Genomic DNA, 25,600 nt, shown 5'->3' with positions numbered 1-25,600 from the left:
TTTGACCCAGCACCTGCATCAACCGCCTGAGGGTATAACAGCGGGGCCTCAGCAGAGAGCGCACCGCTAGCTGAAGGGACTGCTGTTTGACTAAGGGCAACTTCACAAGTGCCAACAAGGTCTCGAACTGCATCCCTAGGTACGTTAGACTCTGGGTCGGAGTCAGAGTGGATTTGGGTAGATGGACAAGCCACCCGAATTGAGCCAGAGTGGAGAGAGTGAGCGAGACACTCCGCTGACAATCTGCGCTGGATGAAGCCTTGACTAGAAGGTCGTCCAGGTAAGGAATTACTGCCAACCCCTGGAGGTGCAGAACTGCAATAACTGCTGCCATGACCTTAATGAAAACCCGAGGGGCGGTGGCCAACCCGAAGGGAAGAGCCACGAATTGGAAATGATCTTCTCCTACTGCAAAACATAGCCAACGCTGATGAGACACTGCAATTGGCACATGCAGATAGGCATCTCTGTCGTCGATGGATGCCAGGAAATCCCCTTGGGTCATTGAGGCAATGACTGATCGCAGAGACTCCATGCGAAAAGGCCTCACCTGAACATGCTTGTTGAGAAGCTTCAGATCCAGGATGGGCCGGAAGGTACCGTCCTTTTTGGGAACTAGGAAGAGATTTGAGTAGAAACCTCTGAACCGTTCCCGAGCGGGAACCGGTAAAAATCACTCAGTTTGCCTGTAAGGATGCCACGGCCTGTGAGAAGGCGGCGGCCTTGGAACAGGGAGGAGTTGAGAGAAAAAAAATCTGTTTGGCGGACTGGAAGAGAATTCTATCCTGTAGCCGTGGGAGATGATATCTCTCACCCACTGATCGGAGACGTGTTGAAACCAAGCGTCGCCAAAGTGGGAGAGCCTGCCACCGACTAAGGACGTCGCTGGAGCGGACAGATCGTCACGAGGAGGCTGCCTTGGTGGCAGCAGCTCCTGCGGTCTTCTGTGGACGCGCTTTAGGGCGCCAGTTGGATTTCTGGTCCTTGGCTGAGTTAGCGGACAAGGCCGAGGGCTTAGAGGATGACCAGTTGGAGGAACGAAAGGAGCGAAACCTCGACTGATTCCTACCCTGGGCAGGTTTCCTGGCTTTGGTTTGTGGCATGGAAGTACTCTTCCCGCCAGTTGCTTCCTTAATAATTTCATCCAGCTGTTCTCCGAACAGCCGGGACCCAGCAAAAAGGAGCCCAGCAAGGTACTTCTTTGAAGAAGCATCCACTCTCGAAGCCACAAGATTCTGCGGATAGCGAAGGAATTAGCCGAAGCCACCGCAGTGCGGTGAGAAGCCTCCTGCATGGCAGTCATGGCATAGGATAAAAAGGCCGAAGCTTGGGAAGCTAAGGCATCCATTTCGGGCATAGATTCCCTAGTGAGGGAATGCATCTCCTCTAGAGAAGCAGAGATGGCTTTGAGAGCCCACACTGCTGCAAAAAGTCGGAGAAAACGAGGCCCCCGCCGCTTCATATACTGATTTGGCCAGAAGGTCAATCTGGCGGTCAGTGGCATCCTTAAGGGAAGTGCCATCAGCCACCGACAACGGTCCGGGCTGCGAGCCTAGACACCGGAGGGTCTACCTTTGGGGAGTGAGCCCACTCCTTGACCACCTCAGGTGGAAAGGGGCAACGGTCATCTGAACCACGCTTTGGGAAGCGTTTGTCAGGACAGGCCCTGGGTTTGGTCACAGCGGCCTGAAAACTGGAGTGGTTAAGGAACACAATCTTTGCTCTCTTAGGCAAGGTAAACTGGTGCTTTTCTGCCATAGAAGGTTGCTCTTCTGGTACTGGCGGATTGAGATCCAGCACAGAATTAATAGAAGCAATCAAGTCACTAAGATCTGAGTCACTTTCGGACAGATCAATGGGGTACATGGAGTTAGCCTCCGAGCCCCCTGTAAAGGCATCCTCCTCATCCTGCGAGTCAGCTCTGGAATCAGAGCCACGGGAGGAGGAGGGAGAGGGAACCCTGCGTCTCTTCCCAGGAGGACGGGGTCTGGGCCCTGATTATGAATCCTCTGTGAGCTCCGGTCCTGAAAGAGCCCTAGCAGCAGGGGGCTGATGCATACTCAGCAAGGTCTTGGACAGAAGTCCCATGGACTCAGCGAAGGACTGGGAGATAGACCTAGAAAAAGATTCTACTCAAGCCGGGGGATCAGCCACAGAAGCAGGAGCAGCCTGGGAGACCACTGGGGGTGAGACTCCAGGCTGTGGCACCGCCAAGTGAGAGCAGGCATCACAATGTGGATAGGTGCTCAGTTCGGGCAGCAGGAGCTGACATGCAGTGCATACTGAATAAAGCTTTGGGGCCTTGCTCCTCGTGTCAGACATGCTGCTGGAGTGGGGGCTCTTCCAGAGAATGACCCCCAGAGTGTATATACAGAGGTCCACAACCGGAGACCGGTTGTAGCTTACCAGACCGCTGTGCAGTGCAGAGCGGTGTTATGTGCCCTCCAGATCCCGAAGCCCGGACCTCCAAGCACAGCACGTCAGCAGGGATGCTGCAGACCAGCGCTGCAAAGACTGAAGGCAGAGAGAACGCGGAGAAAATGGCCGCCGGAGCGAAGAGAGGGGGCGGGACTTGCTTGAGGAGCGGGATCTGGAGGGCCATAGAGACCTACAGGGGAGGGGACACACACTGCAGTGGGGAGTGTCCCTCCCCTGTACAGAATGGCCGCCGGGAGGAGCAGAGACTGTCCCTCTGCATGAGTGACATGCGAGGGCAGTGAAACCGAAACTAGGCCTCGGGAGAAGCCGGGGCCTAAATTTGAGCGGCGCGGCCGACGCGCAGGCACCATCGGCGCGGTTCTCAGGCAACCGCTAGAGAACCCGCCGGAAATGTCAGTAAATGCAATAAGCACACTCTCCCCCAACAATAAAGTACAGGGACCCCGAAATATAAACGTCTCAGGTACTTAGCTTCTGAGACGCAGGGCCAGGTCCCTGGGGATGAGTGCTCCTGTCCAGCAGGGTCCTGAAGGGCTGCGGATGGAGACCGGTCTCCTGCCAAGCATGGAGACCGTGTTGGCTCCCACTTCAAGCTAGAGCCCAGGAGGGATGGTGAAGGAGCACGGCATGTAAGGCTCCAGCCTAGGAATCAACCTTAACAAACACCGCCGACACAGTGGGGTGAGAAGGTACATGCCGGGGGTCCAGACGTGGACCCCACTCTTCAATCTCATTCCAAAAGGAAAAAAATCATATGAGAATGCATGTGTGGATGTATGCCTCCTGAACACAAAGCGATAAACTGGCTAGGTCTGCTCACCAGGGGGGTGTATAGGCTCAGGGGGAGGAGCTACACTTTTACGTGTAGTACTTTGTGTGTCCTCTAGAGGTAGAAGCTAAACACCCATGGTCTGGGTCTCCCATAGGAACGATGAAGAAAAATTATTTTAATTTTCTAAGATAATGACTTTTGGGTTTTCATTGGCTGTAAGCCATAATCAACATTAACAGAAATAAACACTTAAAATAGTTCGCTGTTTGTGAGATGCACTTGTATTTATAACCTACAAGTGAAAAGGTTTTGGTACCGTGTTAGCCAGTTGAAAAATTATTGAATGTTCTTACTGAGAGGAACAAAATTATAATCTTGTGATACCTTTTAACGGCTAACTAAAATAAAATAAAGTGATGTTACAAAGCAAGCTTTCGAGACATCTCAGGTCACCATGCCTGATGAAGGGACCTGAAATGTCTCGAAAGCTTGCTTTGTAACACTATTTTAGTTAGCCGTTAAAACGTATCACAAGATTATAATTTTGTTCCTCTCACTGAGAACATTCAATAATATTTATAATCTAATACTGGAGCAGGAGCCATCTCATCCCTCTTCCTGCATTCAGTCTAAGCAGGGACTGGAGATCCTGCCAGGACAATCTTGTACAGTTTGTTTTGTTGTGAGAAAAAAAAAGAAAAAAAATAATCTTAAAAATTGCTCACCGGTAATGATTTTTTCCAGAAGCCACGACAGTGCCACCAGAGAGATGGGCGGACCTCTCTCTCTGGTGGCGCTGTCGTGGTGAAGGGAAAAAAACCCAATACAAATGTTTGTTATGTGACATTTTCGCAGCTTAAAAAAACGTTATGGCAGAATGTCTAAACTGAACATTAGAGAAGTGATTCGGCACATATGTATTTTCTAAATATCAAACTACTTTTGTAATTACCTTTATTGTACAATTCCTTTCACTACCTTATCATCCCTAGAAGTGTTTTTTTCCCCCACAGCACTTCATGCGACGTTTTGTTTGAGAGAAGCCTCAAACCTGACATCAGGTCTGCACAGACTTCCTGCAGCGTCCATTACCCTTCCTAGAACAAAATGTCACCGGGGAAGGGGGGAGAGGGAGTGCTGCAGTTACTTATAACATTTTTTTGTATCACCGCCCCATCTGAAGAAGTCCTGTATCTGATCCTAGGTAATAACCACTATGGGCGAGGTCAGTGCAGCTTCTTTCCACTGCTGTGGTTCTTTGAAAAACATCAACAGGGGGCAGTGATAGAAGCATGGAGTGACACCATGACAACATTATCTGGGGTGGCGTTGGCACCACTCATCTCTTCTAGCTCTACCTTCAAACAAAATCAGCAGGGGACAGTGCTAGCATCAGCACAGCTTTTTAGACAGCACTAGAATAGAAATACAGTACAGACCAAAAGTTTGGACACACCTCATTCAAAGAGTTTTCTGCACACTCTTGGCATTCTCTTAATGAGCTTCAAGGAGGTAGTCACCGGAAATGGTTTTCCAACAGTCTTGGAGTTCCCAGAGATGCTTTGCACTTGTTGGCCCTTTTCCCTTTACTCTGCAGTCCAGCTCACCCCAAACCATCTTGATAGGGTTCAGGTCTGGTGACTGTGGCGGCCAGGTCATCTGGCGTAGAACCCCATCACTCTCCTTAGTCAAATAGCCCATACACAGCCTGGAGGTGTGTTTGGGGTCATTGTCCTGTTGAAAAATACTAAAACACAAACCGGATGGAATAGCACGCCGCTGCAAGATGCTGTGGTAGCCATGCTGGTTCATTATGCCTTCAATTTTAAATAAATCCCCAACAGTGTCACCAGCAAAGCACCCCCACACCATCACACCTCCTCCTCCATGCTTCATGGTGGGAACCAGGCATGTAGAGTCCATCCGTTCACCTTTTCTGCATTGCACAAAGACACGGTGGTTGGATCCAAAGATCTCAAATGTAGACTCCTCAGCCCAAAGCACAGATTTCCACTGGTCTAATGTCCATTCCTTGTGTGTTATTTAGCCATAACAAGTCTCTTCTTCTTGTTGCCTGTCCTTAGCAATGATTTCCTAGCAGCTATTTTACTATGAAGGCCTGCTGCACAAAGTCTCCTCTTAACAGTTGTTCTAGAGATGTGTCTGCTGCTAGTACTCTGGGTGGCATTGACCTGGTCTCTAATCTGAGCTGCTGTTAACCTGCAATTTCTGAGACTGATGACTCGGATAAACGTATCCTCCGCAGCAGAGGTGACTCCTGGTCTTCCTCTCCTGGGGCGGTCCTCATATGATCCAGTTTCTTTGTAGCACTTGATGGTTTTTGCCACTGCACTTGGGACACTTTCAAAGTTTTCCCAATTTTTCAGACTGACTGACCTTCATTTCTTAAAGTAATGATGGCCACTCGTTTTTCTTTACTTAGAATTTGTATTATCGCAAGAAAAAAAAAGCAGCTAACAGTCTATTCAGTAGGACCTTCAGCTGTGTATCAACCAGACTTCTGCACAACACAACTGATGGTCCCAACCCCATTTATAAAGGCAAGAAATCCCACTTATTAAACGTGACAGGGCACACCTGTGAAGTGAAAACCATTTCCAGTGACTACCTCTTGAAGCTCATCAAGAGAATGTCAGTGTGCAAAGCAGTAATCAAAGCAAAAAGGTGGCTACTTTGAAGAGCCTAGACTATAAGACAATTTCAGTTGTTTCACACTTTGTTACATATTTCATTCCACATGTGTAAATTCATAGTTTTGGATGCCTTCAATGTGAATCTACAATTTTCAGAGTCATGAAAATAAAAGAAAACTCTTTCAATGAAAAGGTGTGTCCAAACGATTGGCCTGTACTGTATATGGATACGGCTTAGGAAGTACAACAGAAAAGGAGTACATTTTTAGAATTCCTAATGGTACGTTTATATAGTAATCTCACAAAAAGTGAGTACACCTCATTTTTTGTAAATATAATCTATATTTTCATGGGACAACACTGAAGATATGACCCTTTGATACAATGTAAAGTAGTGCCCTCTAATGGCTGTGTGTTATTTAATGTCAAAACTGCTGGAAACTAAAGTGAGAACGCTCCTAAATGAAAATTGCCAAATTCTGCAGTTAGCTATTGCTCCTCCATGGTATCATGTGACTAATTAGTGTTACAAGGTCTCGGGTGTGACTGGGGAGCAGGTGTGTTACATTTGGTGCTATTGCTCATATACTCTCTTATATGTCACTGGATGTTAAACATGGCACCTCATTACAAAGAAATCTCTGATGATCACAAAAAAAAATAAAAAAATTTGTTGCTCCACAAAGAAGATCTAGGCTAAAAAATGTACCACCACCCTGAAACTGAGCTGCAGCATCATGGCCAAGACCATGCAGTGGTTTAACAAGACAGGTTCCACTCAGAGCAGGCTTTGCCATGCCATGGTCGACCATAGGTGGTGAGTGTACGTGCTCAGCCTCATATCCAGAGGTTGTCTTTTCAAACTAGACGTACGAGTGCTGCAGATATTAAAAGATCAGTCTGTCAGTGTTCAAACCATACGCCACACATTGCAGGCTTTCTTGTGACTCATCTTTAGGAGAGAATAATAGTTGCTTGGCTTCAGCAAACCGTTTGCATTAAATTGGTCTGCATGGCTAAGGACATGGAATACTAGAACCATGTCCTGTGATCTGATGAGACCAAGATAAACTTATTTAGTTCTGATGTTGTCAATCGTGTGGAGGTAACCAGGCAAGGAGTACAAAGACAAGTGTGTCTTGCCTACAGTCAACCATGGTGGTGGGAGTGTAATGGTTTGGGGCTGCATCAGTGCTGCTAGTGGTGGGGACCTACAGTTCCTGAAAGGAACCATGAATGCCAACATATCCTGTGACACACTAAAACAGAGCATGTTCCCCCTCCCCTCAACATAACCCCAAAACACACCTTCAAGGCAGCCACTGCCTTACTAAAAAAAAACTGAGTGTAAAGGTGCTGGACTGGACAAGCAGGTCTCCAGACCTAAACCCTAGTGAGCAGCTGTGAGGCCCCCCTCAAAACGGAAGGTGGAGGAGCACAAGGTCTCCAACATCCACCATCTCTTAGATGTCATGATGGAGGAATGGAAGAGGATTCCAGTGGCTCCTGTGAAGCTCTAGTGAACTCCATGTCCAAGAGTTAATGCAGTGCTTTGAAATAATGGTGGCCACACAAAATATTGACACTTTGGGCACAATTTGGCAATTTTCACTTAGGTGTGCACCCCCTTTTTTTTTTTACTAGTGGTTTAGTCAATGGATGTGTGTTTAGTTATTTATAGGGCACACCAAATTTGCACAGTAGTAATATAAAGAAGTCAGTGCATTTTTTGTAAATATTTTATTTTATTACTTAAATAAGGGAATTACTTGTGGTGGAGAGGGCGTTAAACCCAAAAAAAACCCAAAACAAAAACACTTACATATAGAAGGAATGTTTTACATCACGTCTTGTGGATGTAATTGTTTGACGTTCAATCTCATGAAGTTCATTTATAAACTGCTGAAATCAGATCATTGCGACTATTAGGCTACGTGACCACAATAAGGGTTCACAGCGTTTTGAATGGAGTGTTTTTGCTGTGTACAGTACAAGCACAGTGGATGGGATTTCTAGAAATCCCATGCCCACTGGGCTTTTCCCGCAGTGTAAACTGACCTGTGAGGAGTCTTCCCGAGTTGCTGCAATACAATGTATCGCTGTGGATCCGCAAATGTTCTCTATAGGGAGAACAGAGAAAGATCGCAGCATCCCATACCTGATCATGGGCAAAGGCACTCACGGCCAAGCCGAAGAAAACCTGCAGCATTCAGGATGCAGCATGTCTAGAGCGTGGACACAACCCTTCTCATCTTATTGACAGATAAATCGGCACTATACTTTTTTCCTTTTTTTTCACACACACACACAGTCCAAGAACAGAAAGGGCATCGGTACTGGAGTGCTATGGGAGGGAAGATGTGAGGTTTCATTTGCCCTATTTTTGTAAGATTTGTAGGAGGTTATTTTTTATTTCTACGAGTTAGATGACCCTCTTTCAATGCTGGATTCTAGGTCTGCCTCATATGGGGACAAAGACAAAAAAAAAAAAAAGTTCTTTGAATGTGCCCTTACTAAGGTGCCATTTACAAAAGAGTGATCGGAAGCACATTCTTTGAACATTGATGTTATATACCCTGTTTTATAGAATTGCAGAATTTTTTTTTAAAAAAAATTTGGAAGAGAAGAGGAGGTCCAGACCTTGTTTTAAGTGTATTAGTGTAAGGCCGGCTTCACACTTTCAATTAACTCGCACGAGTGCAATGCGAGAAAATCTCGCATTGCACTCGGACAAATGTTAATCAATGAGGCAGCTCCCATCTGCTATTTTTTTCTCAGTCCAAATTGGGCTGAGAAAAAAAAAAAACGAAAAAAAAAACAGCATGCGAGTCACTCCAATGAAAGTCTATGGGTGCGTGAAAAAAAACGGATGTCACACGGACAGCACACACACCATCCTAGTGACATGCGTTTTTCTAAATACATTTATCGCATGTTGCAGAAAACACTGGAAATGAGTGAGGTCTGTCGATGTCAGTCAATCTCTATCAGTCGGTCTTCTCTCTCCGTCTGTTGGTCTATCCCTCTCCCACTCTCTCTCATACTCACCGATCCTCGATCACCGGCGCTGCGCAGCTGTCACAAACCTCCGGCAGCTTTTCCTCTTTTGAAAAAGCCGTCCGCCCATTATTCAATCTCGTATTCACTGCTTTCCCCGCCCACCGGTACCTATGATTGGTTGCAGTGAGACAGCTGTCACTCAACGTGGGGGCGTGTGACTGCAACCTATCACAGCTGCCGGTGGGCGGGTCTATATCGTGCAGTAAATTAAATAATTAAAAAATAAACAGCGTGCGGTTCCCCCCCAAATTTTATACCAGCCAGGGTAAAGCCATACGGCAGGAGGCTGGTATTCTCAGGATGGGGAGCCCCACGTTATGGGGAGCCCCCCACCCTAACAATATCAGCCAGCAGCCCGCCCGGAATTGTCACATCCATTAGATGCGACAGTCCCGGGACTGTACCCGGCTCATCCCGAATTGCCCTGGTGCGGTGGCAAATCGAGGTAATAAGGAGTTAATGGCAGCAGCCCATAGCTGCCACTAAGTCCTAGGTTAATCATGACAGGCATCTCCCCGAGATACCTTCCATGATTAACCTGTAAGATAAAGAAAATAAAGATATACACCAAAAAATCCTTTATTTTAAATAAATGACAAAAAAAAAACACCCTCTCTCACCACTTTATTAAACCCCCAAATACCCATCCAGGTCCGACGTAATCCACAGAGGTCCCATGACCCTTTCAGCTCTGCTACATCAGAAGCTGACAGAGCAGCCACAGACCACGACCGCTCTCTGTGAGCTCCCCACAGCGACTGAAGTGAGTCGCACTATCAGTTGTGCCGTCACTCAGGTTACCCGCGGCCACAGAGCTCAGCGGGAGGACTTCTGCTGTGGCCGCAGGTAACCTCAGTGACGGCACCACTGATCGCGCAGATCACTTAAGTCACTCAGGGGATTTGCGGTCACCGGTGAGACCTTCACCGGTGATCAAAAATCAGGCCATGACACAGAGAGCCGCGGGATGACAATGAAGTCGGGAGAAGTTCGTCTGACTTCATTCTGATCCCGCAGCTTTGTCTGTGTCTGCTGCCAGCGGCCATTCAGCTCTGCTACATGGCTCTCTCTATGTCTGTCAGCAGTCATGTAGCAGAGCTGAATGGCAGATGACATAGCTGCTGAGAATAAAAACGGATCCCTTACGGATCACACACGGATTGCACATGGACTACAATCATGAGAAAAATCACAGAATCGCATTGCTGTTGCATTGCACACTGATCAACACTTGAACAGAGCTCATGCTACTTTCTAGCATGAGACTCGGTCCGATTTTACACTCGCAAGTGTGATTCCAGCCTTTCACACATTCTAGTGAATGTAGGTATGCTGCCTGATTGATTTTTTTTATTTTTCTTTAGATAAAAAAAAAAATAAAATTCAAAAAGACCCAGAGTACATAATCCACAACATTCAGAGTTATGTTGGACCATTGATTTTGATTAAAGTACCGTCCAAAAAATTAATTAAAAAAATATTATATATCTATATATATATATATATATTAGAATACAATATCATACATACATATATTATAGTATAATATATTTTCCAACTGGTAAGTACAGTTAGGTCCAGAAGTATTTGGACAGTGACACAAGTTTTGTTATTTTAGCTGTTTACAAAAACATGTTCAGAAATACATATACATACATACATACATACATACATACATATATATATATATATATATATATACACACATATACATACATATACATACATATACATATACATATATATAATATGGGCTGAAAGTGCACACTCCCAGCTGCAATATGAGAGTTTTCACATCCAATTCGGAGAAAGGGTTTAGGAATCATAGCTCTGTAATCCATAGCCTCCTCTTTTTCAAGGGACCAAAAGTAATTGGACAAGGGACTCTAAGGGCTGCAATTAACTCTGAAGGCGTCTCCCTAGTTAACCTGTAATCAATGAAGTAGTTAAAAGGTCTGGGGTTGATTACAGGTGTGTGGTTTTGCATTTGGAAGCTGTTGCTGTGACCAGACAACATGCGGTCTAAGGAACTCTCAATTGAGGTGAAGCAGAACATCCTGAGGCTGAAAAAAAAAGAAAAACTCCATCAGAGAGATAGCAGACATGCTTGGAGTAGCAAAATCAACAGTCGGGTACATTCTGAGAAAAAAGGAATTGACTGGTGAGCTTGGGAACTCAAAAACGCCTGGGCGTCCACGGATGACAACAGTGGTGGATGATCGCCGCATACTTTCTTTGGTGAAGAAGAACCCGTTCACAACATCAACTGAAGTCCAGAACACTCTCAGTGAAGTAGGTGTATCTGTCTCTAAGTCAACAGTAAAGAGAAGACTCCATGAAAGTAAATACAAAGGGTTCACATCTAGATGCAAACCATTCATCAATTCAAAAAGTAGACAGGCCAGAGTTAAATTTGCTGAAAAACACCTCATGAAGCCAGCTCAGTTCTGGAAAAGTATTCTATGGACAGATGAGACCAAGATCAACCTGTACCAGAATGATGGGAAGAAAAAAGTTTGGAGAAGAAAGGGAACGGCACATGATCCAAGGCACACCACATCCTCTGTAAAACATGGTGGAGGCAACGTGATGGCATGGGCATGCATGGCTTTCAATGGCACTGGGTCACTTGTTTATTGATGACATAACAGCAGACAAGAGTAGCCGGATGAATTCTGAAGTGTACCGGGATATACTTTCAGCCCAGATTCAGCCAAATGCTGCAAAGTTGATCGGACGGCGCTTCATAGTACAGGTGGACAATGACCCCAAGCATACAGCCAAAGCTACCCAGGAGTTCATGAGTGCAAAAAAGTGGAACATTCTGCAATGGCCAAGTCAATCACCAGATCTTAACCCAATTGAGCATGCATTTCACTTGCTCAAATCCAGACTTAAGACGGAAAGACCCACAAACAAGCAAGACCTGAAGGCTGCGGCTGTAAAGGCCTGGCAAAGCATTAAAAAGGAGGAAACCCAGCGTTTGGTGATGTCCATGGGTTCCAGACTTAAGGCAGTGATTGCCTCCAAAGGATTCGCAACAAAATATTGAAAATAAAAATATTTTTTTTTGGGTTTGGTTTGTTTGTCCAATTACTTTTGACCTCCTAAAATGTGGAGTGTTTGGAAAGAAATGTGTACAATTCCTACAATTTCTATCAGATATTTTTGTTCAAACCTTCAAATTAAACGTTACAATCTGCACTTGAATTCTGTTGTAGAGATTTCATTTCAAATCCAATGTGGTGGCATGCAGAGCCCAACTCGTGAAAATTGTGTCACTGTCCAAATATTTCTGCACCTAACTGTATAAGGAAAAGCACAGGTTAATTTCCAGGCGGCATTTAAATTAATTCCCCCAACCACACCATGACTAAAGTCTGCAAGTCTCTGAACGAGGCCTCAACAACAATCTGACAAATACTGGCTTGGGCATCATGAAATTGCCAATTTATTAGTTGTGGCTAAGCTGTAGAACAATAGTCATATTACAGAATGTCAACTTTCCAGAAACTTGTACATTTTTCCCATTTTAAAGGCATTGTCTAGGCTTCAGAGATTGAGGATTTATACTAAGGATGGGTCGTCGTCATCATCATACTGTAGCAAGTTGAATGGATCACACCCCAATTGCTCAATGGTTTTCAGCTCTGGCAGTGGCAAATTTAAATAAAAAAAAACCCCAAAAACTAAATGGTAGATGAACTGTAGTTCTTGGCAGCAGCCAAAACAATGTAGGAAAAAGTGATGTTCTGGCTCTAGTCAGTGTGTAGATCAGAGCTGAAAATTTTATCTTATGAATTAAAAAAACAAACAAAAACCCCAAACCAATATATGCCAGGACAACCTTAATTACTAATGGAGGCTTTACACTAGACACCTCATTCAGAAAAATGATCAACTTTCATGAAAAATGATGCCACTTTAGTGGCCAGAAATGTACTCTTTTTGGTAACTGGGGTACGCCTCTGGCAGGACTGTACTCCAGCCAAGACCTGTGCCCAATTAATTTAGGGGCATGTGTCTCAATTAAATGAGGCACATCATACTCCAGCGAGCTCACTCATTAAGATTGGCAGTTATTTTTTCCTAAAGTTACATTTTACACATGTATTGGAAAAGCCATATTGTTGCAACATTCTTCGATCTTAAAAGGGAATATATATTTTTTTAAATAATATTTGTAATATATATTAAACAAACTTTTTTCTGATGAAATTAAAAAGAAAAAAATTGCAGTTTTCACACTGGGCATTTCAGACTCACTACTTTTTCAGCAGACTCACACGTACCTTAGCAGCAAGTGACTGACCGCAATCCTCATACTTCCAAATCTAAAGAAGTTTGTGCAAAAATTATGAAAAACACTTGAGCCGATTGTAAATTGTGTATCCTGTGATATCAGCTGTGTTATTTACTTGTCACTAATCACGTCTCTGCTCATAAGTCTGCTGAAAACTTTCTGAAAGGATGGAAAGAGTGACTGTAAACGAGCCCCTGTGGCCAGAGTGAAAACTGCAAGATTACCAATTTATATATTTTAAATACAAACCATGATTTTTTTATTATTATTTTGTTTAACTTTATACCTTCATAAGTGTAAACTATATTTTCTGTCCAAACAGTAAATAGCATAGTCCTAAGACAAGGGCAACACTGACAGCTGGGGTATTGATGTATGATGGCAGTTTGGGTTAGACCGGACCCCTTTGCTTTCTATTGCCCATCAGTATGCAGGTTAAGCACCCGGAGAGCACAGGCATTGTTCTCTGTTTCTTCAGGCACTAAGTTGCTGCCAACAAACTTGGCAAATTTAAAACCCTTTAACTTAAAACCTGCTGAGAAGTGAAGCCACATACCTTACCTGGATTCAGCATTACCATATTACAATTAAAATAAAATCTATTTACAATAAAACAGTCCAGGTCCATTATAAATTGCAGTCTGTAAAGTGTCACGATGTGGCAGACAGTAAATTACTGGATTAGAAGTTCATCTAAAAACAAAAGCCTAGAGCAGTAGGCAACTTTTGCTTTTCTTCCTCATCTTCTGTTGCTTTTTTATGCCATCAAGAGCAATCAATGTGGCTTCTCGAAAAACATTTTCCACATTCTCCTGAAACTTTGCTGAACACTCAAGGTACTCTTCAGCTTGTATGCTTTTACATGTTGCTTCACCCTTTAAGAAATAAAAATAAAATTAAAATCATCCACTTAGTGTAAAATAGTAATTTATAGTTTGTTAATTTTCAATATTATATATTTTTTGTTCCATTAAAAAAAAAATAAAAAATATCAACATACATCAGTGTTCTCAATCACCATCCAAACTGCCAGGTGTATGCGCCGTTAGGTAAGTCGTGAATATACCGTAATTCATAGTTGGTCAGTTTAACCAAGAATTTCTTCTTTGTGCGTCACCATCACCAATGCATAACCAAGAATATTCTTATGTGGCCTCAAAGTGTGGCCAGTTAGTTTGTAGATTTTAGATAAAATGAACAAAACCTTGGCTTAGTGAAACCATGTCCTACATTATCATTAAATTAGTTCAAAGAACAAATACAAGAGACTGCATTGTAAAAAGCTGATGTACGTTCCACCCATGTAATTTACATTACGGATGCGGTGTCTTTCTGGGTAAAACGTCATAGTGCCTCATGTAAGGAGTGTGGTTATGTGTTACTATACTGAAGAAAATTCCCATTAATGTACTGTAGGTATTGTGCTTAAAAATGTAACTAAACAACCCTGCCCCTAGGAAGCACCCCATAAACCGCTTGGAGTTTCATTTCCGTTGTTTTAAATTAGTCAGGTCCGTCAGCGACGGATCAATTGTTTTTTAGATGTCAACTGACGCAACGGATGTGTTTTTCACAGGATTCCTTTCACAGGAATCCTGTGAAAAAACTGATCCGTTGCGTCCGTTACATCCACTGTGCGTCAGTTTTTTGACGGATCAGTCATGATCCGTTTGTGTTTGGGACAGCCCAGTGGGTGTGCCAAACATGCTGGCATGCTCAGTAGAGCATGATGGAATCCAGCGCTGGATTCCGTTGTAAGACGGATTACGACGGAATCCAGCACCATAGACATCTATTACAAGCTTGACGGATGGCGACGGATTCCTGCGTGGCGCGTTAATTTTGACGGCCAGAAAAACGTTACATTCTGTGTTGCTCCCTCCCTGCGGTCAGTCAAAAAACAACTGACCACGATGCAGCGGATGCAACGCAAGGTCATCAGTTGCAATCCGCCACTAATACAAGTCTATGGGACCCAACGGAATCCGCTAAATGGATGCCGTTGTTTACCAGCGCCGTGGATTGTGACTGATACATTTTAACGGAAATGTGAACCTAGCCTAATTCATTTTCAAACAGAAATCCACACAAAGCTTCATAATAAGACAAGTCTACTGAGGCCTCTGCTTAATCTGGGCCATGTAGTCACAGTATATCACCATCGTACTTACCTTATATATAGCAAGCCACCTGCTGAAAACTTTCATAGAAGTGTCAGACCCCAAGATCACCCCATATTCATACATGGAACATAATCCACAGCTTTTTACATCAAGTTATTCCTTCAGACTGATTAGTTTTGTATTTAGCAGCTAACTTTTCTCTGGCACTTGCATGGCAATGCCTCTATGGCCTCTGCAGATTTCTGTCCACCCAAGAGGAAGCAAGAGCAGCATTGAAATAAAACCTACTCTGCTCCTTTTTCAAGGGGTATTCCCTTCTCCATATTGGTTTAGCATCTTGAAGCAGTCATAATAATAATAGCAAATACCTTTAATTAGAAATGTACTATAGTTCTCCTGATATAGCCATGTCTCTTACTTCATGTGCAGGGAATTGTAGCTTAAGTATTGATGGCTACGACCACGAGCAACTATCAGCATATGAGTGGACGTAATGGATACCTAAGCTGCAATGCCCCGCACATGAGGTAAGAGACATGTAGTATGGTTCTCCTGATATAGCCATTTCTATTTGCAGGTACAGTAATTTGCTAACATCTCTCTCTCTATGATATCTCTATCTCTCTCTCCTTGGAGTCAAAATAAGTAGCAGACAATACAATTTTTGGCAGCACCAAAGAACCAAAAGTTCTCACGAAAGGTATTTGGCAGGTAAGGAAGGGGCCATGTCATTATTCTTTCCTTCTTTAAAACAAGCAGTGGAGGACTTTGATGTTTACGATTAATCATTGTCCTGCATAAAAATCAGTTACTATTTGCATCAATATTTTTAATAATTACAATTGTACCACATTTGGGAGGGGTTTTTTCCCCTGCTTTTCAGTACATTATATCATAACTTGGATGGAGTCATTAAAAAGTACAACTTGTCCCGCAAAGACAAGCTTTCACACGGTTATATAGACAAAAAAAAAAAAAAAAAAAGTGATGCCTCTTGGAATAAAGGGGAGGAAAAAAAAACAAAAAAGAGCAAAAGAAAGGTGGGGGGGGGTTTTAAGAGTAAAAAAATTGTTAAGTCACATCTGTCCCATTGGAACCTACAATCCATTTTCCAGATCCTTGTAAGCATTATGTAATCTATGATGGAAATTATATATATCCATAATGTTGCACTTTTTCATGTATACCTACCAGTTGTATACTGGTGCACACTATATAGTATTGTATTACCTGGAAATATGTGATCGGTTCCTGCTGTGAGGTTTTCAGCTTGCGCAGTCGTTCTTTGTCCATACGCAAATCCGTTTTACATCCAATAAGCACAATGGGCACGCCTCGACAGAAGTGATGCACTTCAGGATACCACTAAGACAAGATAACCACAGCCACTTATTACAGTTTTAGATTCCTGGATAACATAAAAATATAATCTTATAGGATTTGGAGTTTAGTACATCAGGAAAGGGCCATAAGTGTACTATTGAGATAAAAGAACACTAATGGTGGCCATACATCTTGATTAACGGTTATTTCTCATGACTTCCCTAAACGCATGTACAAAACGCTGCTTAGCATGCATTTGTTAACAGGGAGGATACGGGAGTAATCTCCTGCCGGCACCTCTATTGCTACAACTATGTCACCGGGTTATTGCTGCCACAACTGCCCCTGCACCATGCTGCTTTCAAAGACCGCAACTGGATGATTTATCACTTCGACTTCTTGCTGCTCTTTTGATAAAATTCCCTATTTGCTGCAGATCTATCAGTTCTCTGAATGCAGAGTGCTGTATAACCCCGCCCACACAGTTGGATGGTGTGGGCGGGGCTTACAGCAGTGTGGGTGGGGTTATACAGCTCTGTTATACAGTGCTATTTTACCAGCAGGAGATTTGCTAAGGACATGTAGCAAATCTCCTGCTGGTAAAACTACAAACAAGCAGTCCAGTAAGTGACACATTGCTGGAATCAGGATCTCTGCCCTTCTACATCATGCTGCTCTTTTCAGGTGGCAAAGGCCTGGTAACCGATTGCCCTTAAAAAGAAATCTGTCAGCAGGATTTTGCTACCTAATCTGAGAGCAGTATGATGTAGGCAAAGATCCTAAATCCAACAATGTATCACTTAGATTACTGGATGCAGCCATTCTGACAATCAGAATTTTTAGATTTAGCCATGTAGCAGAGCTGAGACAACTGTCTCGCCCACAGCAGGCTCTTGATTGAGATTGACACCTAATGTCAATGTACAGAGGATTGGGCGTGCAGGACTCCCGTGTGCGTGACTTTATACTCTAGCAATGATAAAAGGTGCTGCTGCTTAAACATAGCAAATCGATAGGACCTTGACAATACAGGCATCCCTGAATTTTCTGTGTTAACCCTTGCAGCATGCTGGCTTCAACTTGCATAGCAAAAACCTGCTGACAGATTCCTTTAACAGAAGGGTTTATATGTGTAACTGCCACCCCTCATAGCCAAATTCTGCTGACAAGAACATAAGCATACGTTTTACTAGAAGGACATCCATTGCAAAAAAGCTTAGAAAAGGGGTAATTCTCCTTTTCCGCCCATTTCCAAATAAAATACACACACAGGACTAGCTTGCTAAACTGCTGGGGTCTGACCTCTGGGTCCAGCGATCCAGACACAGAGGCTTTAGGACCCCAAGAATGGAGCAGAGGTGCCCATGCATGGCTTCCACGCAATTTGTGAAGGACACTAGCTGAGTGCTGCAATCAGCAGTCCCACAGACAAAGCCAGTGTATGTGCACCTCCACGCCATTCAGGATGGAGCTGCAGTGCACAGTTCTCTGGTTCCAAATATCTGATACTTTTTTGTGGATAACCATTTAACTGTACATTAGAAAAATAGTAAACGGTGTCTGTCTGACAAACCCTGATCAATGTTTTGACATCATTGGTATGGTATGCCCACTGCTATTTGCTACAAAGTCTCTACAGTACACTGTACAAGCAGAATATGCTGCAGCCATACAATAAATGACAGCGCTCAAAGATCTTACCTCTAAGGATTTAAAAATAAATAAAACCACCACCACCACCACCACCCACACACCCACACACACTAAGGCTATGTGCGTTTTTCGCGGCGATTTTGGGTGCAAAACTGTATTACTTTGCTTCCCCAGCCAAGTGTGAGTTTTTCATTTTTGCTGTCCACTCAACTCTTTTTTTTTAAGCTGCGTTTGAGCTTAAAAAAAAAAAAAAAAAAAAAAAACGACGTCAATTCTTTCCTGCGTTTTTCCCCATGCAATGCATTGGAAAAATGCAGAAACCCGCAGAGATCAAAAACGCAGCAAAACGCATGCGTTTTCACGGTGCGTTTTTGTGCATTTTTAGCGGCAAAAACTTACAAAAACGCAGCGTCAAAAAACGCAGCGTGCGCACAGCCTAAATAAGAAAGAAAAGAAGGATTAAAAGAGAAGAGGAGCAGAGTCCTCAGCACTTCCAATAATGCGCACTGTACCCTCACTGAAGGCGGCAAGTTTACACCCAGCATCAGTTTAGTGCACAAGATCGCAAGTCCCGGGACTCCCAATAATGTGTGGTGCGCATCCATTCTCCGCCGGCCGCCATCAAGAGTGAGGTATGTGCAGCATCGCTGCGCGTTCATTAGCATGTCAGTACACTCACAGGGGCGTGCCAACATGCTACGTGGGTCAACTAGGTAAGGCAAGTAATGCCCTTGCGACTAGTTGCTGGCCTCATTAGCATATAATAAAGAGATCTTCAGAAAAAAGTATTTATAAAGCTCTCTTTATCTATGCTGGTGTATACAGGGACGGTTAGGCAGGGATTAACAATATGCACCCAGAACTGCTCGTGGTTCTGAGTGCATATTGCACCTGACAGGTTCCCTTTAAGAGGGTTTGTTGAAGATCCTTGCTCTGATAGTTGCTGCTTCACCCATTGCAACTGCATATAGGAAAATTCTTTAACCTCACCTTTATTAAAACATTGTCAAAACTTGTAGGATTTGTAACATCGAAACAAATTAAAACCAAATTTATATCTTGATAAGAAAGAGGACGTAGTCTGTCGTAATCTTCCTGCCCTGTAATAGAGAGAACATATATTATACAGTGTATTATAACCAGCCATAGAAATGTGATAGATGTGCTGCTGAACAGAATAGCTGCAGATTTAGGCTTCAGATCTCCACTACATTTCATAATGACTGAAATGGGCACAAGGGATGTCAACAAACTCTGAATCAACAGCAACAGCTAGAAACTTTATAAATACATCTCTAAGAAACAGGCTCTCTTCTCTTACAGGACACTTGTGCCTCCTGAACTCAGAATGCACTCGGAAAAGCTGCTAAAATCCATGATGGTCAGAATAAAACTGACTGCAAGTTCACTGAATGACCAGGTTACAGCTGCCCATCGGACATTTAGGAAGAATGAGGAGAGAGCGGAGCAGATATTTATTCTTCTAAGTGAGAGATATACACACACACACACACACACACACACACACACACACCCCTCCACTGTTATCCAATAGCGTGGGGTTTATGTCACGGCTGTATGTTGCTGCCGCTTCTGAACATGTGATACATGAGACAGGGGTGTACGAATCCCTTAGGTCTGTATGTAGTTCATGGCGACATCAAAGCATCTAATCTCCAAGCCAACAGCTGTGAAACCTGAAAATTAAGCTGGTTCAGACGACCATGGGAAAAGCCAAGCTAGTCATGACCACAAGTTAGGCTGCTTTCACAATACGTCTTTTTAACATGAGTCAGGAACGTTTTTTTGCTGCAAAAGCGGATCCTGCTTTTACAGCAAAAAACGCATGCTAACGCATCTGTTATTTTGCAGGATCCTGTCACTGGATGTTTAGGGGCGGGCATTGGAGTCATGTGATCGGGAGTGAGGGGAACTAAACGTGCCAGACTGGGAGCCGGCTTCTGACAGCTGCAGACACTCGTAACCAAGGTAAACATCGGGCTTGGATACCCGATATTTATCTTGGTTACGAGTGTCTGCAGCTGCTAGGAGCAGGGCTGCCTGCACACGTTACCAACGTAAACATCGGGTAACTAAGAGAAGTGGTTACCCGATATTTACCTTGGTTACGAGTGTCCGCAGCTCTCAGGTGGGAGAGAGAGGAAGGGGAGGAAGGGGGAAAGACAGAGATAGAGAGAGGGAGGGAGGAGGAGAGAGAGACAGATCACGCGAGACTGGTTCTGGGCATGCTCAGTACTTTCTGGGCATGCTCAGTACAAAAGCAGGATCCTGTTACAACGCAACTCAACGCATTCTGCTAGGCAGGATCCAGCGCTCATTGAAATGCATTGCAGCTCGCGGCGTAATGTGAAGGATCCTGTGAGATGCGTTATTTTGACAAAGGTAAAAAACGCTACAAGTAGCGTTTTTGAAACATGTTAAAATAACGCAAAAGTACGGATCCTGTGTCTAACGCACGCAAACGCATGCGAACGCAGGTGGACGCGAGTCTATTGCAAATGCATTGAAGTGAAAACGCATTTGCACTGGATCCGTTTTTCCGCTAAAAAAACGTTATGGACGGATGTTAAATAAACGTAGTGTGAAACCAGCCTTACTGGCTACTGGCTTTATATGCAATTCAAAGTGCTAGTAGTCATTATGGAAGGGTGCAGGAGCTGCCTTTTGTCCAAATTTCAATGTAAAAAAAATGATAGCATATCAGGCCATGCGGAAGACTGTTCATGTGCAGTAGCATACTGGCTACAATTGGCCAATATTCTGTTAATGTGCGATCTATTGCACTAATGGCTTAGAGTTTTAAAGACCCTGCAGAGGGGAAACCGCAAGAAAAGTGCATTATAGGCAAAGTTTTCTTCTAATGTACATATTACATATACTAATCACCCTGCTGAAGTACAGGTGCACTTTAAAGGGTTTGTCCACTAGACCAGCCAATGTTAAGCTCTACAATTCCCCACAGTAAAATAACACCTATACTTGACTTTGGTGGCAGCACCATTCCCAGGGACCACATGACATTGGGAGCATGGATCACATGATGCAACAATCAGCGTTGGCAGGGCCAGTGTCAGCAGGTGCCGGGGCCCTGGAGAGCTTGGGGGGCCTTCAGCTCGTTTGCATTGTTGGGTCTAGTGTCTCATCTGCCTCTTGACAATACCTCATAGATTCTCTATGGGGTTTAGGTCAGGCGAGTTTGCTGGCCAATCAAGCACAATGATACTGTGGTTATTAAACCAGGTATTGGTACTTTTGGCAGTGTGGACAGGTGCAAAGTCTTGCTGGAAAATAACATTTCCATCTCCAAAAAGCTTGGTCGGCAGAGGGAAGCATGAAGTGCTCTAAAATTTCCTGGTAGACGGCTGCGCTGACTTTGGTCTTGATAAAACACAGTGGACCTACACCAGCAGATGACATTGCTCCCCAAACCATCACTGATTGTGGAAACGTCACACTAGACCTCAAGCAGCTTGGATTGTGGCCTCTCCACTCTTCCTCCAGACTCTGGGACCTTGATTTCAAAATTAAATGTAAAATTTATATTTCTTTTAGTTGAAAACAACACCTTGAACTACTGAGCAACAGTCCAGTTCTTTTTTTCCTTTCTCCCAGGTAAGACTTCTGGCATTGTCTATTGGTCATGAGTGGCTTGATACAAGGAATGTGATAGCTGTAGCCCATGTCCTGGATACGTCTGTGTGTGGTAGCTCTTGAAGCACTGACTCCAGCAGCAGTCCACTCCCTGTGAAAGTCTCCTCCAAATTTTCGAATGGCCTTTTAACAATCCTATCGCGGATGCAGTTATCCCAGTTGCATGTTCACCTTTTTCTACCACACTTCTTCCTTCCACTCAACTTTCCATTAATATGCTTGGATACAGCACTCTGAACAGCCAGCTTCTTTAGCAATGACCTTTTGTGCCTTACCCTCCTTGTGGCGTGTGTCAATGACTGCCTTCTGGACATCTGTTAAATCCGCAGTCTTCGTCATGATTGTGTAGCCTCCTGAACCAGACTAAGGGACCATTTTAAACGCTTAGGCAACCTTTGCAGGTGTTTTGTTGTAATTATTCTAATTGTCTAAGATAATGACTTTTGGGTTTTCATTGGCTGTAAGCCATAATCATCAACATTAACAGAAATAAATACTTGAAAACAGATCACTGTTTGTAATGACTATATAATATAGGTTTCACTTTTTGCATTGAATAACCGAATATAAAAAAAAAACGTTAATTTCAAAGTTTACTGAGAAGCATTTGTAAATTTGTCTTCAAATATGTACATATCTGTGTATATGCGTGTCGGCGTATGCATGGGGCCCACAAAAACCTGGAGCCAACCCTGAGTGTTGGTTTCACTCTCCCCCTCCTTCGGATAAGGCTGCGCTCACATCAGCGGTATTTTGACGCAAACCCGGGTCAGAAATGCGTTTCAGCTCCATTCATTTCCTACGGAATCGCGGCAAGATGCGGTCACATGCGGTAGCCCGACCTAAATCAGGCATCCCGAGGAAATGAGAGCAGAGTCTGCTCTCACTTCCTGCAAATGTCAGATTTATTTGAAGGAGGGGAGAGTGAAACCAACGCAGATTGGTCATGCGATCCCCGGAAACCCAGTGCAGACATCACTAGCAAAACAGAAGTGTTACTTTATTAAGACAAAAAAAAACCAAAAACATTTAAGTGTGAAAAATTGTTGTCTCAGTAGTAGACAACCCCTTTAAAGATTTACATTTAAAAAAAAAAAAAAATATATATACACACACACACACATACACACATACACACATACACACATACACACATACACACATACACACATACACACATACACACATACACACATACACACATACACACATACACACATACACACATACACACATACACACATACACACACACATACACACATACACAATGCAGGAGTGCAGCGAGCTCTGGTTTGGTTAGAAGAGAGCCAATTGTTGCACTCCTTGCCTTGGAGGCCGTCCACTGCTGATAGATGGCAGCAGCGGCTGATCTCTTAGGCAGTGAGCAGTAAGACATAAAATTAAAACAAATCCCTCCATTATTGAGCCAGGAGATTTTAAACAATGAACAACATTGCAATAGTTGTTTGCTCTTCTACAAGCACTTTGCAATTTTATCCATTTTATGATGTTGAGAAAAAACCCTTTTTATTATATAAAAAATATACAGGTTATGTTTAATATTGTTCTGTGCAAAATACAAGAATTAAGGCCATTTTTTTTTCTTTATCAGTAGGGGAAAACTGTCAAGACCTGCCCTCAGGTGGAGACTTCCATGTGGCAAAGTATGGCCACTATACAATATAAAAATCACCCTTATAATGCAATTCTTTTTTTCTGATTGTAACAGTACTTGTTTGACAGCATTTACTGGAGCTTATTTTTGGCAAGCATCAGTATCGGATATAAATAACAAAATAATTGGTCTGTGACAAACATGTAAGCAATGTATTCATTAAGAATCTAATCCAGAAAATACTGGGATTAGCTACCCATGCAACATGTTAAATATCATTAATTGATTCTTTATTGTGGATTATAATTAATTTTTCCAATTAAAAAAAAAAAGCTAAGACGTTGACAATAAGCACCCATTAGTTTTACACAAATCTTCAGCCTGTGAACGACCAATGTCAAATCCAATTAAATTTCTCGGATGTGCTCTGCATGCTTGAAACACCTGTGGAAGGGGAATATTTTATTTATTTTTGGAGTTAGCTGAAAATACAAACACATGACGTACAGTATGGAAAGTAAGTATTTGATACACTGACGATTTTGCACTTTTCTTTCCACCTACAAAGAAAGGAGAGATTTAATTTTTAATCATAGGTACACTTCAACTGACAAAAAAAAAAAAAAAAAAAAAAAAATAATCATTGTATGATTATTTAACAATTTGCATTTTATTGCATAAAATCAGTATTTGATCACCTACCAACCAGAAGGAATTCTGGCTCTCCCAGACTTGTTACTTTTTTCTTTCAGAAGCTCCTACTCTGCATTCATTACCTGTATTTTAATTGCACCAGTATAACAAATAAAATGAAAAAAAAAACAGACACCTGTCTCCACTCACACTTCTCCACCATGGTCAAGACCATAGAGGCGTTTAAAGACACCAGGTACAAAATTGTAGACCTGCACAAGGCTGGGATGGGGAATAGGACAATAGGCAAGCAGCTTGGTGAGAAGGCAACAACTGTTAGCAGAATTAGAAAATGGCAGAAACACAAGAGGACTGTCAATCTTACTCAGTTTGGGCTCTATGCAAGATCTTGCCTTGTGTGGTAAAGATGTGTGGAGGAATGGGCCACAATCCCTGCTGCAGTACGTGCAAACTTAGTCAAGAACTAAAGGAAATGTCTGATCTCTAATTGCAAACACAGATTCTGTACCAAATATTAAGTAATGTTTTTCCATTGTGTCAAATACTTATTTCATGCAATAAAATGAAAATTATTTAAAAATCAAAAGTATTTTCTGGATTTATTTTTTGTATTCTGTCAGTCACAGTTGAAGTGTACCTATGATAAATTATAGACTTGCAAAGTCGTCAGTATCAAATACTAACTTTCCCCACTGTAATAGGCTGACCATACGCCCTTCCTGCACATGCCCTCTTTATTATTGTAAACTTCCTGCTTAACCTGCCAACTGTGCACACTGATGGTTGGATCATTTTTATGGGGATCACAAATGATTGGCTATAATCTTAAACCACGTTCAAACTGGTGTTGTGTTGTTAATTTTCACGTTTCTATTGACTTTGTCAAGTTTCCCTGACCATGGAGGAGTAAAATAGCCAAGGGAACGATGTGCTCATACCTCGAAAAAAAAAAAAATGGAATGCTGATGGATGCAATTAAAAAGGAACTTGTGAAATTAGAGTTTTGAAGCTAGTGGGAACAGACCCTATGGCACATCATATAGTATTCAGAAAAGAAGGATATTTTTCTTAAAGATCAAAGCAAGGAATGAATTAAAAAAAAAAAAAAGTGGTTTGTGACCAAAAGTGACCATCGTGACAAAAATGCGCAAGTACAGTCATTGTGACACATTATTTGTATTGCTTACTAAACACAGTCAGAGGCGTTCTGTTGAACATTAACTGAAATGTTTTTGGCACATGTACCACTAAATCACAGCACAATACCCTACACTAGAGAGCATACCAGTCAGACAAAAGAAAACATTTTTTCCAACGTGTCCTTTTTAAC

The 25,600-nt window shown here is 43.0% G+C and overlaps 1 protein-coding gene across 1 annotated transcript in view; it reads right to left on the bottom strand.

Annotated features, from left to right (window-relative positions):
• Positions 1–11,934: 11,934 nt before the first annotated feature.
• The window catches only part of RHOF (ras homolog family member F, filopodia associated), a 90,829-nt gene continuing 77,163 nt past the window's right edge, over positions 11,935–25,600 (bottom strand). The window contains exons 3-5 of the mRNA XM_075323382.1: positions 19,318–19,427; positions 16,582–16,716; positions 11,935–14,103 (exon numbers count right to left, since the gene is read on the bottom strand). Of these exons, the coding sequence (XP_075179497.1) occupies positions 13,936–14,103; positions 16,582–16,716; positions 19,318–19,427 (413 nt within the window). The 3' untranslated portion in view covers positions 11,935–13,935. The remainder of the gene's footprint in view (positions 14,104–16,581; positions 16,717–19,317; positions 19,428–25,600) is intronic.

This window comes from Anomaloglossus baeobatrachus, chromosome 1, assembly GCF_048569485.1.
Source record: "Anomaloglossus baeobatrachus isolate aAnoBae1 chromosome 1, aAnoBae1.hap1, whole genome shotgun sequence".
NCBI lineage: Eukaryota > Metazoa > Chordata > Amphibia > Anura > Aromobatidae > Anomaloglossus > Anomaloglossus baeobatrachus.
Note: the sequence above shows the minus strand (reverse complement) of the source record. Positions and strands in the feature narration are given on the sequence as shown.